This window comes from Habropoda laboriosa, unplaced genomic scaffold, assembly GCF_001263275.1.
Source record: "Habropoda laboriosa isolate 0110345459 unplaced genomic scaffold, ASM126327v1 scaffold22, whole genome shotgun sequence".
NCBI classification, from domain to species: domain Eukaryota; kingdom Metazoa; phylum Arthropoda; class Insecta; order Hymenoptera; family Apidae; genus Habropoda; species Habropoda laboriosa.
Genome location: NW_017100261.1, coordinates 6,080,004 through 6,095,057, shown reverse-complemented (window position 1 = coordinate 6,095,057; position 15,054 = coordinate 6,080,004). Strand labels below are relative to the sequence as shown.

General features: G+C 34.9%; 1 protein-coding gene across 1 annotated transcript in view; it reads right to left on the bottom strand.

Annotated features, from left to right (window-relative positions):
- Nucleotides 1-3,510: 3,510 nt before the first annotated feature.
- Nucleotides 3,511-15,054, bottom strand: part of LOC108572740 (insulin gene enhancer protein ISL-1) — a 49,836-nt gene continuing 38,292 nt past the window's right edge. Inside the window, exons 3-6 of the mRNA XM_017935019.1 lie at nucleotides 12,627-12,931; nucleotides 6,433-6,734; nucleotides 5,248-5,454; nucleotides 3,511-3,864 (exon numbers count right to left, since the gene is read on the bottom strand). Of these exons, the coding sequence (XP_017790508.1) occupies nucleotides 3,628-3,864; nucleotides 5,248-5,454; nucleotides 6,433-6,734; nucleotides 12,627-12,931 (1,051 nt within the window). The 3' untranslated portion in view covers nucleotides 3,511-3,627. The remainder of the gene's footprint in view (nucleotides 3,865-5,247; nucleotides 5,455-6,432; nucleotides 6,735-12,626; nucleotides 12,932-15,054) is intronic.

Below are 15,054 nucleotides of genomic sequence, written 5' to 3'. Positions count from 1 at the left end.
TATGAATTATAGCTGCGTCTGTCGGTACATCGTGACTCGAATTTACAGTGGACACAATCATATTTACAGTATGAAATTGAGGCGTTCACATTTTTGTTAAGAGCGTCATCGCAGTCGAACGATCAGAGTTGGACATTTTTTCCCCCCAATTTTGCTATGTTTCCTTCGTGAAAATAGTTTTTTTTTTTAGTTTGTAACAGATAATTTTGGGTGAAATTGAAGGTGACATTTAATTTTGAATTGTATTTTAAAATGTTGCATTTTTGCGAGGGATCTTTGTTTGAAGTAATTGATCGTGATCTGGAATTATAAAGGGTGAAAAGTGAAAAGTTGTAAAAGGTCTGCATTTACTTGCAGAAGAATTTTCTACTCTTTCGGTAATTTTGTTTCGATGTATGGATAACAATTGTAGGTTTTGTACTGTATTGTTGGTAATTTTAGAAATTTTTCAGATATTTAAAACAATAGACAGCACAAAATCGTGAAAGGACTATGTAAATGTAGAAAATTGTAAATTTTGTTTAATTAATTTCCAAATTTCTTTTTTAATACATGTTAACGTATGATTTTGTAAGCAACACTTAATTAAATCGTTAATATGCACGTCAAATATTTTACGATGCAAATATTCAACGTAAATAAACGTAGTTTATTTTTAAATATCAGTAAAATTCACCTAATTTATTAATGTTACAAATTGTATCCAATTTTGCACATTTAATTTTAATTTTCAGAAGTAAAATTAAGTAAATTAAGTAAAATTTCAGAATAAAATTAAAATTTCATTAGAGTAGAAAATATTTTTATTGCCTGGAGCAATTCGTGCAAAAACTGTTTGTAATAATTACGGATTTTGTGACACCGATATTAGTATTTTAATAGAATTTCGATATTAAGCGATAGAATATCAAAAGTGAAGACGATTTTTTTTTTTAAATTTTTTACCGATGAGAATGTTGGAATAAACATGTTTTTATTATGAAAAAGTATCCATTCTCTTTGGCATTAATTTCAATGTTTTTCTTTTTTATTTGGATAAACTTACAAATTTGCCCAACTCTGTCGGTAACTCTGCATCATCGTATTCTCCTTCTCTCTGTCTTCTTTTCTGTGATAAAAAAAAATAAGAAACATTCTTTGGTTGTTCAAACTGGCTAAAATGAAATTTGAAAAGAACTATTGAAAGCGCAGAAGTACAAAACTTCAATTGCTACCTTTTAATGCAATCATTCCATCTCGGCGCAGAATAATGTTTTATACACAATCACTTTTAATCGATTCATTCAACCGCAACACGTGAATATGCAACGACATATGTCGACGTTAACGCAACATTATGTTGACGATAAAATATCGAAAACTTAATCGGTACATTTTTCTCTCCTTGACCTAAGAAAATTTTCTTTACACTTATTGCACCCCTTCACCCATGAACATACACTGAAATTGGATAAACAGCGAGCAAACGAGTGAATTATCTTCTGAATTTATTAAATAGTTAAACAGCTCGATCTTATTTACCTACCGATGGTTAATAACTACTGTTCTCATATTTACTTGGAAATGAGATTTAATCAGAATTTTTTCAATTCACAATTTCAGTGTACAAAGGGCGAGTTTCGTCTAAAAAATATCCGTATAATGAGAAAACTAACTTGGTAAATAAATCAAAAATTAATCGTATCTTTACACAATCTTCCTCCCTCGCACATTTTGGAAATTACAATAATCATGCTACATGATGTTTTTTAATTCGCAATTATTCGATCTCTCCGTGTCGTGGAGATTTCAGTTTAACATGGGTGTGTATTTTTTACTCGAAAATATCGGTGCAGTGTTTTACATACTTCATTTCTCGCATGTCTCGTTAAATACCGTTTCGCAATAAACGATTCATTATTAGATGGACATATTAGATCGTCGATCATTTTCCATGAATCATTATACACATTCTACCTGAGATTTCTTACGAACGGACGCGTTTCATCATCGAATTCCTCTCTCGTTCGCGATAAAACTGTTTCATTGCGAAACGTCGAGCATGACGTTTACGATCTGCCAAAATAACACGTTGAACGATGATTCGTTTCTTTTTTTTTTTTTTCGTTTCTTATTTATTTGCTCTGAAACGCAATCGAGAAGTTCTTCAAACATATTTTCTCACTTTCACACAGATCGCACAATGATTTTCGATCGGTTTTGTTTTTTTTTTTTTTTTCCGTCAATGATGGTAATTTGTACAGCGATGGTGGTATGAAATTGTCGCTTTGATCCTTCGGTACTTAAGCTCATGTTTCTGTAATTCATATGCTCTCTTACAATTTTGCTTATTTCTATAGAAAACACCAATATATGTCCTAACCCTTTCGCGCAGAAATTTAAATTCGTCTGTTGAATTGATCGAAAATAGTTGCGAGTTATGAATGTTGTGAAATACGACATTTCGGAAGAGATTGATAGTTATCAATTGAAATTTTCAATGTTTATTCGAAAGTATCTTATTTGGTCTGTAAGCGAATGAAATAATTTGCTTTTTCCCCGTCCAGATAATGTTGAGAAATTTCTACAAGATATTAATATGCATGATCTTTTTTTTCTCTTTTTCTTGCTCAAAATAGGTATATCAAGAATTACATTATTTGATTAATGTTTCCGTGTAATTCTTAAATTTATTACATTTAATAGATTTCATTATATCGAAATCGAGAGACACGTTATTCAAATATTACCGAAATCATATTACGATAATGCGTCCATTAGTAAAATACTTAAACGATATGAAATTTATTTATTTGTGAGTTAGGATTGCAAAAGTTTATGCTCGTTGAAATTTCCTTTTGAAATACAGCTTTGAATTGTATTAATTTCAATTTAACGAAAAATATTAACTTACAAATTGTTGAAAATATTAACGGTAATATACGCTTAATGCAATATATTGATAACTTGCCAACCAAAATTGAAAAAAAGTTTATCGGTACATGTTATTACATGCCGTAACAATAACGGCGTCGTTTCTTAGAATCATTTACACGAGAAAATGTCATAAAACATCAATTACAATATTCATTTCCAGAGGAATTATCTAAATGTTTTATCATATGAAAATTAATCTCCCTTTAAGAAAGGTACGATAATTAAACACAACACTCCTAATAACCAATAATTCCGAACCATCTAGAATGTAATACTCACAGATTTAATCAATCGATGATTCTAATATAATCATTTTAATATGAATTTAATAAATTCGTGGTTAAAAATTATGTTACCACCGACATCGAGCTGAATCAATATCTGACACCATCGGTTCCTTCACAGAAAAAGAGGGAAAGGGGAGTTCTACTCTCCAATTAAAAAAGAAATAAGAAGCACTTCATTTGCATTCTTCCGTAAGAATCAAATTAAACATCAAATTAAGCGCCAAAGGGTCAAGCTGTTTCTTCGAAGAAAAAAAAAGAAAAAAAAAAGAAGAAAGTTCCAACTTTTCAATCCACTTTTTGTCCCTTCTCCAGGCTGCTTATGATCACCTTATTTGTTCTCGCAGACTACGATTCTCTTCAAGCACTTATTGAAAGAGGACCACGAAGAAAGCGGACACTTTCGTTCTGGCCACACTGCACAACACTATGGACTTCCTGTATCGTGATGAAGGGAGTCACTGTCACTTTCGAGATAAGTTACATAGCTATCCGTACTGTCGGGGTGTTGTCCCATGTCTGGACCACCGTTGCTTGGGTGATGTGGACCAGGGGGTGGCAGAGGACCACCGCCTCCGCCTCCACCACCGTCATTCATTGGCCCACCAAGCATCCCCGGCGGTGGCAACTGGGGTGGTCCGCTGTGAAGGTCGTAGCCGTGCATCTGAAATGACAATGTCGAAGGATTTTTTCGGTTGCCTATAGGTACATACAGTATCTACTGTGAAGAGCTGGAAAGAAGCTCAGCGGGACACAAGATGAGAATTTCACTTGCGCTGCGTAAATCTCATATTATGCAATTTTAAATGATCCGATTCGAGGATGTTATCGCGTCGGCTAATGATGGCGATACGTGTGCCCTATTTTTATGATTGTGTTAGAGAAGGTGAGCTTATGGGGATATGACCTAATTAGACTTCTTTCCAGCTCTGTACAGTACAGTTTAAAGGGCTACATCACCAAGGGAGACATCTGGAAGTTTGGGAATTTTTTTCGTAGGTAACTACTAAATGAAAAGTTTCAATTTTCTTAGAGGATGTAAATGCAACTTTCAGCTTTCTTCTCGAATTCTTGAAAAGTAAAAGTGTTGCACAATTGAGGAGTTATTGCGAAATTTCGGTTGCTAGAACATCGATTGCTGGCCGCCATCATTGGCAAGGATTGGAACGTATGAAATAAACAATTCTTTTTGGTTCATACATAAAAATGTATTACCTACGATATAGCTTATCATTTTTTAGAATTATGCTATTTTTTAGAGACGGTTAAGGTTGATTTTTTCTGGCAAAGAGTGGTTTTTCTTTTTCAAACTGCCACCATTTCTGTAATAATTAGAATTTTTGACAAATCCTATGCCACATTGTAGGCAGTATATTTTTATTTGTAAATTGAAAAGAATTTTTTCACTCCTGCATTTTGTAACACTTGTGCTTGTTAAAAATTCGAGAAGAAAGCTGAAAGTTACGTTTATGTCCTCTGAAAAAATGGAAACTTTTCACTTAGTAGTTGTCTATGAAAAAAATTCCTAAATTTTACCCGTTTCTAGACGTTTCAGGGTGGTGTACCCCTTTAAACCAGGCATACTGTATGCAAATACGTGTTCAGTTTCGTGCAAGTACACATTTTTCGCGTGTCATATTTCGCAAAAGTAAGAACGTCAATAAAATTGCAAATTGTTTTGCAAGTTTTATATCTCTCATGATTGTGTACTGTAAATTTAATTGCACGTTATTATCCGCAAGTGTTATTATTGAAAATTAATGTTTTACATTTCACTAATGATGTTGTAGCAGAAGTATTGTATTCTAATAGAAGTTTTATATATGTAGTTTCAGTTGACAAGTTCGTAAATGCTTTTATGTTTTAGCAACAGTGTACTTTTACCAGATAAAAGCAGAAAATTTTAAGACTACTTAAGGTAATGTTAAATTGAAGAATTTTTTCAAGAAGAAGATTTAGAAGAATGTATTTATTTTTAACTATCCATTAATTTCCAATTACATTAAAGCAAATGTTATCGTAATGAAAGTTTGCGTACATAATTTACCTGTGACACTAAATGGTGAAAAGAGGGGGTGTTAGGGTCTAGCCTATCCAAATCGGTATGCAAAGCGAAGTCTGAAAGGGCTTTCCATGGTGGTTGATAAGCTTGCACTTCGAGTGGCGTCATTCCTATGGAGCTCTCGTGTCTCACGGGACTACTGGCTACCATAGGAATTCCATGCATACCGCCGAAGCCTAATTTACGGCCATCCTGCAACAAAGATTGTCTATTTGTTAAATTATTGTTATATTATTGTGAATTAATTTATATACAGGGTGAGGCAGGACGCGTGGTAAAACCGAGCAGGGGGTGTTTTTACGTGGAAAAGTAGACCGAAAATAAAGAGTAACATTTTTTCAGAAGAAGCTTAGTTTTCGAGAAAATTAAATTTAAATATTCGTCTAGTCAATGCCAATGTCGTGACAAGTACGTTTATTAACATTTAATACATTTATTAAAGGATGTAACGTCCTCCACGAATCAGAGAATCGTAGGCTGACGCGACGGTGTTTTGGCGCTTTAATTATTCGAAAGTTTTTATATAAAGGTTTTATTAAATTATTCCTTCTTTTAGCTACGAAAGATTTACACCATTTTCTGCGTAGACTATTGCTTTGCGAAATGTGACGTTACCACTGTATGGTAACAGAAAGCTATAGGCGGAAGCAAAATTCAATTTTCTCGAAAACTAGGCTTCTTGTGAAAAAATGTTATTCTTTATTTTTGGTTTATTCTTACATGTATAATCACCCTCTTGCCCGGTTGTACCACCCGTCCTGCCCCACCCTGTATATATACGAGGTATATAGATGTTAGTTTTCTAGCTAATGTGTGATATTAGATCGATATAAGAATTCTTAATCTTTTCCTCTAGTAAACCAGAAAATTATTGTAGAATATAACACCATGATCACGTTGGTCAAATAATTACTTAAAGAATTCTTGAACATGTAAATCCAAACATTACGGACCCTTTGCAGAAAAAAATTGGATAGGAAGGATGAAAGATATTTATCATTTTATATTGTATAATTCACTTGTTTATCTTTAATTCTACTAAATTACAAATAACGAAATGACGTTAAAATTCTATTGAAAATAACGATATAAACAAAATCCACGAAAAATTGACCTGCTTGAGATGTACTAGTTAGTAAATATGTGAAATTGCATAACACATACACTCACCTTTTCTTGCATCTGTTGCTTCATAGCGATCGTCTTTTTTTTGTCTTTACATCGTTTGTTTTGGAACCATACCCTGATTACGCGCGGACTCAGACCCGTCATTTCGACCAATTGTTCCTTCATCAACGCGTCCGGCCGCGGATTCGCGGCGTAGCAAGTTCTGAGGGTGTGAAGCTGTTTCTCGTTCAGAACGGTGCGAACTCTGGTTGGTTTCCCATCAGAACCGCCGCCGCTTTTATGGCCGCCCGATCCTCGAGTACCACCCACGCCTGCTTTGTGCGATCCACTTTCGGACCCAGAATCTGTGAATAAATCAACGTCACGATTGCTCGCATCATTTGCCTTTTTCCTGGTATTTTCTTAGAACGCGGGATTTTCGTGTTTTCTCTTTATAACGATACAACAAGCGCGATTTTTTAAACAAACATTGTTTTTGTGTGTCTAAAAAGTATTCGTTCTACGAACGAATAGCAAAAGAATTTTTCCATTATTCGATAGAATTGAATTCATTGAAGTTTAATAATGTCGATTGTATTTTAACGTTACCACGTTGAAAAATGGTGAAGGTTTAACATTACGTTTCAATAACGAGATAAAGAAGCAGAAGCGATAAATTGGACAGTGAAGAAACGTGTGAATTGTAAAAATGGTTGGAAACGTTGCGCAAATTCTATTGTTTGTACCGAGAGGCTATTGCCCGATCTGGTTCGTCGGTTGTTTGGAAAAAAGCTAACTTCTTGGAGAAGAGCAACGTGACTAAATCAGGAGAATGCGGAGTAGAATGTCCGGCTGCGACTATCGTCCTAACCGGTCCTGCGAAACGTTCTTTGCCAGCTAATGGGAGATCCGGATAGTGGTTCAACATGGCGGATGGAGAACGCGAAGACGAACGCTTGCCGGCTATTCGAGAGACCAGAGACAATATTGTCGATGAGTAAACTTTAGCCACGATTCCGTGATCGGAACTGGGTCCAACAAGCAAGATCGAAGGTGTTTTCGAGAACGCTTCTAGGAGATGGAGGGAGATCGAAGAAAGTACTCTACAGTGCCGACGCTAGATAAATTGTTATACTTTATGTGAAATTGTGTTGAAAAATTGTATTTAAAATGTTTAATTGCAATACTTCAGTTGTGGATAATTGAAGATAAACACTTTTGGAAGATTCGAGTGATATTGGAAGACTTTTTGGACTTTTTACTGTTTAGAACTTGTTAGAAAAGAATTAACGAATACATGTATTATATTGTTTGAATAACGTTATTATTTGAAATCGAAAAGGTGCGGACATTTACTAATTGTTAAACAATAAGCAAAGTATTGATAGACGACAGTTGAAATTATTGAAATAATGTGTTGTCAGATAAGTTAGTATGTGTATCTGTTGATAATGAAGTTCTGCATGTTTTTTGACTTGACAAGAAAATTATGATTTTGGAAAATGAAGATATTAGGGGATGTGTTTTTATTTAAACATTAAAATTTTCATTCTACAAATTTATAATTTTCAAGGTACGTAGGAAAATAGGAAATCACACGCTGACTTTTGAGGGGTGTTTTCACCCTGAAGAACCAAAAAGTAGCAAAAAGGAAAAATTGTCTGATACTTCTATTTAGCACAGTTTTAAAAAAAAATTGGAATTTTCGAGATATTAAAGTTCCCTTCAAATATTAAATAAAGTTTTTTTTATACTAAATCTAAATTTCTGAAAACTCGTACGTATTGTCTTCCCGTGTTTCACCAGTAAACCAACGTTATCACAGAAAATTAAAATTGACTTGAAATTGTAAAAAGTTGAAGAAATCTCGTTAGAACAGTAGCTTTTTAAACCCATATACACGCCCCTTAAAACCTTCTTTTCCCTTTCAACTTGTATTTTATGCACTCAAAATTCATCAACACCCTATATCCATGTACTACACGCTTTATCTCATCCATTATCATCGAACGAGCAAATAGAAATTGTCCGATATTTATGTCGAACCTCTCTACAAACCAGCGAAGGATATAAAACGAAAAAGGAGCGTTCGAATTTTCGGACTGAGCTCCCTTGTTAGTTGCATCGATCAACGAACGACTTCTCCCAAACGATTCCACCGGGAATACAAAAAAGAAAAAAGGAAAAAGGAAGGAAGGAAGGAAGAAGAAGAAGAAGAGGCACGATCCTTTCGAACACTTTTTAGCCGACCAAACAGTGAAACCCACATGTAGACGGCTGGACGAGGGACGAGCGTCGAATTTCATTAACTCCCAATTAACGAGTAATAAGTAACTCGTGCCGCGATAAGGATCCAGTTTCCTTGGCGGTGTCCTTCGGAAGGATTTGGTAGCCGCACGAAATCGAATGTTTGTAGACGGTAAGACGAAAAGGCAGAGCAGAGAAAACGAAATCCTGCGCCTATTTCTGCGTCCTAACCAAATAAGAGGCCACAAAGGAAGAACCGCGCTGGAGAAGAAAGAGGTAGAAGAAAAAAATGAGAGAAAGAGAGAGTTGAAACGATTGGAGAGAACCTCGTGGACGTGTAAACGTTGGACGAAATCGTTGACGAGAGTAAAACCGATTAGTATTAACGAGCACATTTCGCCATTTATCGTTGTTTGCTAATCCCGCGTAGTTCAAAGGGTAACGACGACGTTCACGGTGCTACTTGTTTCTTGGAAGAGTTTGTTATTCAAATGTACGACGACGAAGGAGTTTTGTCCTTACTTGGTAGATAAATGGTTCATTTTGGAATGGGCAATTGAATCGACAGATTTTAGCGATTTAGGAGATTAATGACTGGGGGAGTAAAGTATTGCTAGTTTTGTGACTAGTGTAAATGTTTTGATGGTAAATTTTTATACACAATAGTCAAGAAGGAATGTGTATTTAAAATATTAGATTGATATTTATTTAATGTTTATAACTTAAATTCATTGTAAATTAATGTAATTAAAATTGGAAATTTTGGAATTATAAAGTGTGAAGATTGAAGATATTTTTGTTCATATTTCTTCAAGATTATACTTCTTCTTCTTCAAATATAATTCCAAAAAATAAAAAGATGCGATGAAAAAGGAGAATGCGAATAAAATATTTAAGGTTTTACCAAAATCACAATTCTCGTCTTCCTCGAAAACGTAAAACTGTCCAGACTGATGAGAGGTGTTACACTGTCATTCATAGGTATCAGGACACCCGTTATGTTCGTGTAGAAAGTATTATATGACTGAAATGACATTTTCTCCGCAAAGTTAGCGTCATATATCAGTAAAAATATACATGTATATTCGTTATACTTTGAAATTGTAGAATTAACAATCTCTTTTAGGATCTTAATAATTTTATAATGAATTTTGTGTGTCAGATAATTTTATATTAAACTTGTAATGACAATGTGGCTTGCATTTCAGTAGATTTCAGTAAAATTTAATAGATTTCAGTGGACTTTCGTAGATTTTGGTGGTTTCTGGTAGATTTCAACAGAGTTGAGTAGATTTCAGTATACCTCAGGTCCGGTAAGTGTGCTAATACTTATGAACGGGAGTGTACGTGAATTCGTAGATGGTTCACTCGTTAAAACCGAGCAAAAAGGAAGCTACTCCCGAACGGAGGTGAAAAAAAAGTCGAATAAACCTCCATAAATAAAAAGAAGAAATGAAGGAGATCGTGCGTAGTTATGTGCCACAGTAGTTGGCAGATAGGTGCTACATTTGACACCTCGGTTCCTCTGTAAAGAGTTGTCAAACCACTGCCGTCGCCGCTCCGTGGCCCCATAGGCTCCGTGCATCGGAAAAAGACGGTTTAGGCGCAATGATTTCCATAAGGGAACCAAGTGACAAACACCATGGAAAATACGCGGCTCGCGCCGTTCCTCTACGTAATTGTTTACGCGGGAATTAGGAGTGGAGGTTTCAGCTAGCCTCTGTGTCACGTACTACACAATTTTCAATTATCACCGATTAACGCTCGTCCAAATATAATTTATCGTCGCCGAGTGTAAATAATGAATTAGTAATAGTAGACGTGGTCATGTATAAATAATAAATCACCGCGATCCCCGACGTTCTATGTGACGCTTGTCAAAATTTCGACGAGTTTTTCGAATGCGTTTTTCGACGAGTTTGCCAGTCGTTTAGAGGCATTCATTGACGATCGTTCGAAGGCATTTATTGACATGTCAGTCGTGGAAAAAAGAGAATCGGGACTCTTTTGTGTGAGCTAGCGATTCTGATTGTGAGTTCTAAGAATAACAGTTACTTTGATGCACGTTTTATTTTTTTTATAGTTGCATAACATGTAGTTACGTAAAAGTGGTTATCGCTGATTGTGAGTTAACGAAGATTAGCTGTACAAGTTTTTTCATACGATTAAATTGACGAATTTATTGTTGCTAAAAGCATATCGACGACGATATTATCAGATGTAGGTAAATATAACTGTACGTACACCTTTTTTTTTTTTGAGATTTTGCATTTCTTCAAATATTAGTAATTTTATAATAATGATTTTATAGATGTAACGCTTTTGAAAATTAGAGTTGCGTTAATTTTCATTAATTTGTATATTTGAAAGGAATTTCAGAATTTTCACTGTTATTGTTTCAAATTTCGTTAAAACAAGTGTTCTACTATCTGATTAGTAGGTGTATTTCCTCTAACCTGTTAATGTCATTGATTAGCCAGTACATAGAACGCAATAGCTTATCTATCGAGGAATTAGCAAGAGTACAGATTGGTTGGAAAAATTACAAAAGACAACAATAAAGAAGGTAACCAAAGACACTGCAAGGAGAGAACTTAGTTAAGACTATAATAGCTTAGTCAGATAGAAATTACTTATAAGGAGGAGAGCGTGATGGATGAAGGGGTAAGATAGCTTATAACCAAGTTTACCTCTTCTCTGAAGCTGAATAAACATATATATAGTATTGAGGGATTACACGCTTAATTATTAAAAAAAAAAAAATTAATTATATCACCGAAAAATATATCGTACAACACAACTATTAACACATTATAAAAACTACGCACTAAATCACAAATAATAAACTATTTCAACGAAGTATTTCTCAAAATTTGTATAAGTTTACTCAGTTGATCAATAATTATCCATCGATAAATTAGCTGTTTCTTTTTCCCACGACCAGTAACTCCGCTAAATTCGCTAAACAGTTATTTGTCAACACGGTAACGTAACACGGCACATGTACACCGGCGCGGCATAATTAAATTATTATTCGCGTGCAAGCCTTATTAGATATATAATCCAGTCGATCTGAACGGTGTGTGTTCACATATTAGAACAGCTAACTCGAAGAACACTAATCCTGTGTAATCCTGCTGCGTAGGAGGGAAGTGGTCAAGCCTTTCGGGTCTTAACGGCTTCAATTATCAACACCTAATTATGACCGGTGATCCTAACACAACAGCGTTATATCAGAAGGGCCCTTTGAGCTTCCCCTCGAGCGGAGTCCCTTTTGCAAATTTGCTCTTTGTGCCTTGATAGTCCGTGTCCAGACAATGTAAATCCGCAAATAGGTTACGCTCATTTGGCGACGCGATAAAAGTCACGATAATGTTGCTTTATCATACTGTCATTTGTGAAACTTTCTTTTCTAATTAGTAACCTTGAGTTACTGATATCGTTGTTTTCTTCGTACAATAGACGATACAGGGTGGGTCGGGTAAAACAGGTCACTTAATTACCTTCTTACAGCTACGGTGGTGTACGAGAACATTTTTATACGTAATTTAAAAGATGGAAGAAGAAATTAATGCAATTTACATTAGCCTTTTTCAATGATATCGTTGAATTACTTTCAAGTAATTTTGGTGCCTCTTTGTGTATAAAATGCTAGTGTGTTTGATGAATTTTATCGTTAAGAATCGTGGTATTGTTATATTAGAATTGGAAATTGTGGAATTGTAAAGTGTGAAGATTGAAGATATCGTGAAAAGAAGAAACGAAGGTTAATTACTTATTCCTGTTCGTAAGAATTTAATTATCGATTACGAAGTCTTCTTCAACGATTACTTTCAACAAATCAACTGTTAATTAACTAATATCACAGAAATTAGATAATCCTTTGACATTTCATTCACCGTCATTCTTTAAATCCTCATCTGATATTGGATATTATTCATACTTTCAGTAAGTATATTCTGTTTCCTCTCGCACGATCTCAAAGTGATAAAAAGCAATCGTTGCCTTACCTGATATCGAGCCGTCGTTGGGGTGCAGATGATGATTATTATTCATAAGGGACGCATTGTTGTTGTTCTCGCTTCCAGGAACACCACCAGGCCCCGAGCAAAGTTTTCCACCCTCGAGAACGTCGTGATCGTGTCTGCAGAAGAGACCGTCCTGTCTCAGGGCAAATTCGTCACCAGGCACTAGTTGCCTCATGCAGGCTGAACATCGGAAGCACTTTATGTGATAAATCTTGCTCTTTGCCCTCATTACGTAGTCGTCCTTGCTGAAGCACTCGCTGCACTTGTCGCACTTCGTCCCGAATAGCCTGAAACGTATTTCATATGCCAACGATTCCTTCGAAATTGCATTTTCCTTTCGCGCTTTCTTTTTACGATTTCAATAGGGACGATTTAATTGGTGCAAAAGTGTCAGTGAAAGGTTGCTGAAGAGTTTCGATCGTCTGTTATTACTAAATATTCACGTCGACACTTGTTTAACCAGAAATTTTATAGGAAAGTGAATAATGAGAATTAGAGGTTATGTTTTTAGATTCATCAATTTTAAGTAAGAAACTTTCTTGTATTCTTGTTGTTTGAATTAGGGATTTCTATGTTATTACAGTGCATAATTTTTGAATTTTAAAAAATTAGTAGGAGAGGCGTTACCAAATTTAGTTTTTTTTGGAATCTAGATTAAACCTATTTTAACAATACACATTTTGATTTCTTTTAACTCGTAGTAAATACTTTAGATCCTTCTAATTCTGCTAAACAGAAAAATTGAAATTAGCATCTTTTTCAAGTAAATTTGCTAGCAAATTTATTTATTGTCTCCATTTACGTCGACTTGTACCTACATATTTCCACGAAATTTCGCTCGCATGCTGAATCGAGTAGTTAATTATCGGTTTTTAAGCTAATTGTTCTCGCCTGCAGCACTTTGTTTGGTTTCTACGAACCAAGTAAATTACATTCATTAGCGGTGCCTCCGAAATTTCCGAATTTTATTAATAAAAGTTTCATGCGATGCATAATCCCGTCTTGGTGGTGGTCAGTGAATTATCAATTGCTCCAGTAATTCTATCATCGAGTCAGTAATTGGATGAAATTGTTATTACAGTGTCACTCTTCAGGTTAATACGATGCAACGTAATTACTTATTGATTTTTTAGAATAAAAAGAAGAATAGATATATATATATATTTTTTAAATTAAAAGAGAAATGTAAGAACGAAAGTTAACGTTGACAAATCATATTTTTTTTACTGTGTAAAACAATTGACAACTCCATTGAAGTTAAATAATTGTTGTTATCAGAAGTTTATATCTTGGGAAAAAAATGTGACGTACTCATTTCCAAACAATTTCATTTAAGTACTGTCGAAAGTTATAGATGAGAGACTATTCTTACGAAATATTTAAAGCACTTCGAATTTCATATTACTTTATCCAAGTCCAATCGTTCATTTCGTCGTATAAATACAAAAGCAGTATCGTACAACATTTTTGCTTGAAAATAATAACTTTTATTTGTATTTTCGCTTAAAAATAGTAATTTTACTCCAATTCGCACAAATGCATTTTCATGGTACAAATGAAGAAGCAATGTCATACGAGATTTCTGCTTAAAAGTAACAATAGTTCTATTCTAATGCACGCGAGCACTTCGAAACGTATCGGTATTTGTGATCAACTGAAGATACAAATATTTAATGAAAAAAGAAACGTGGGAACGGTGAAAATCGCAACGGAACACTTTTCTTTACGTAACACTAAGCTCTGTTACTTTCCATCCGATGTCGAGAAGCAACCAGACAAGGAAATTTATTCGGGGACGCCTGGAACACCCAGAAGGAAACGTTTTACCCCACAGTTGTTTCGACTTTTCTCGTATGAAGCGACAGAAACAACAAACAAGCGTCATCGATGTCTCTCTGGCCTGGTAAATCCATGTCGACCGGATACGCCAGTCTTCTTCTTCGTTTCGGACGCGTTTCGACGTTCGATGGATCAATGCAAATAAACCGCCTGTCCTCGAAGCAGAAAAATATTTGCCACAGCTTCGCGAGGGAAGATCGTGTCGATCAATGCTCCAACTTTTAAAAAGTTTCGCCTTTCTTCCCCAAGTCGCTACTCGTTTCGGCTTACGTTCGAAATGGCGCGTCATTTCAACATCACCGATTCGTGAAAGAAATTTCTACGCTCTTTGTTTTGATTGTTTATGCTAACCACGTGTAACCGTTATGCGTCCGTGTACTTTTTTTTTCCATTGCTTCTCGACTGTCCTCTTTATTCGATCGTTTTCACGCTTTTCTTTAGGAAATGATTTTAGGAATTTTGAAAGAAACGAGCTTTTCAAATATTACGAAGAAAACTATGAAAGACATATATTAGTTTCTGAAGAAATAAAAAATTTTATGAAGCAACGAAACCGCGGTTTGATCGAAAA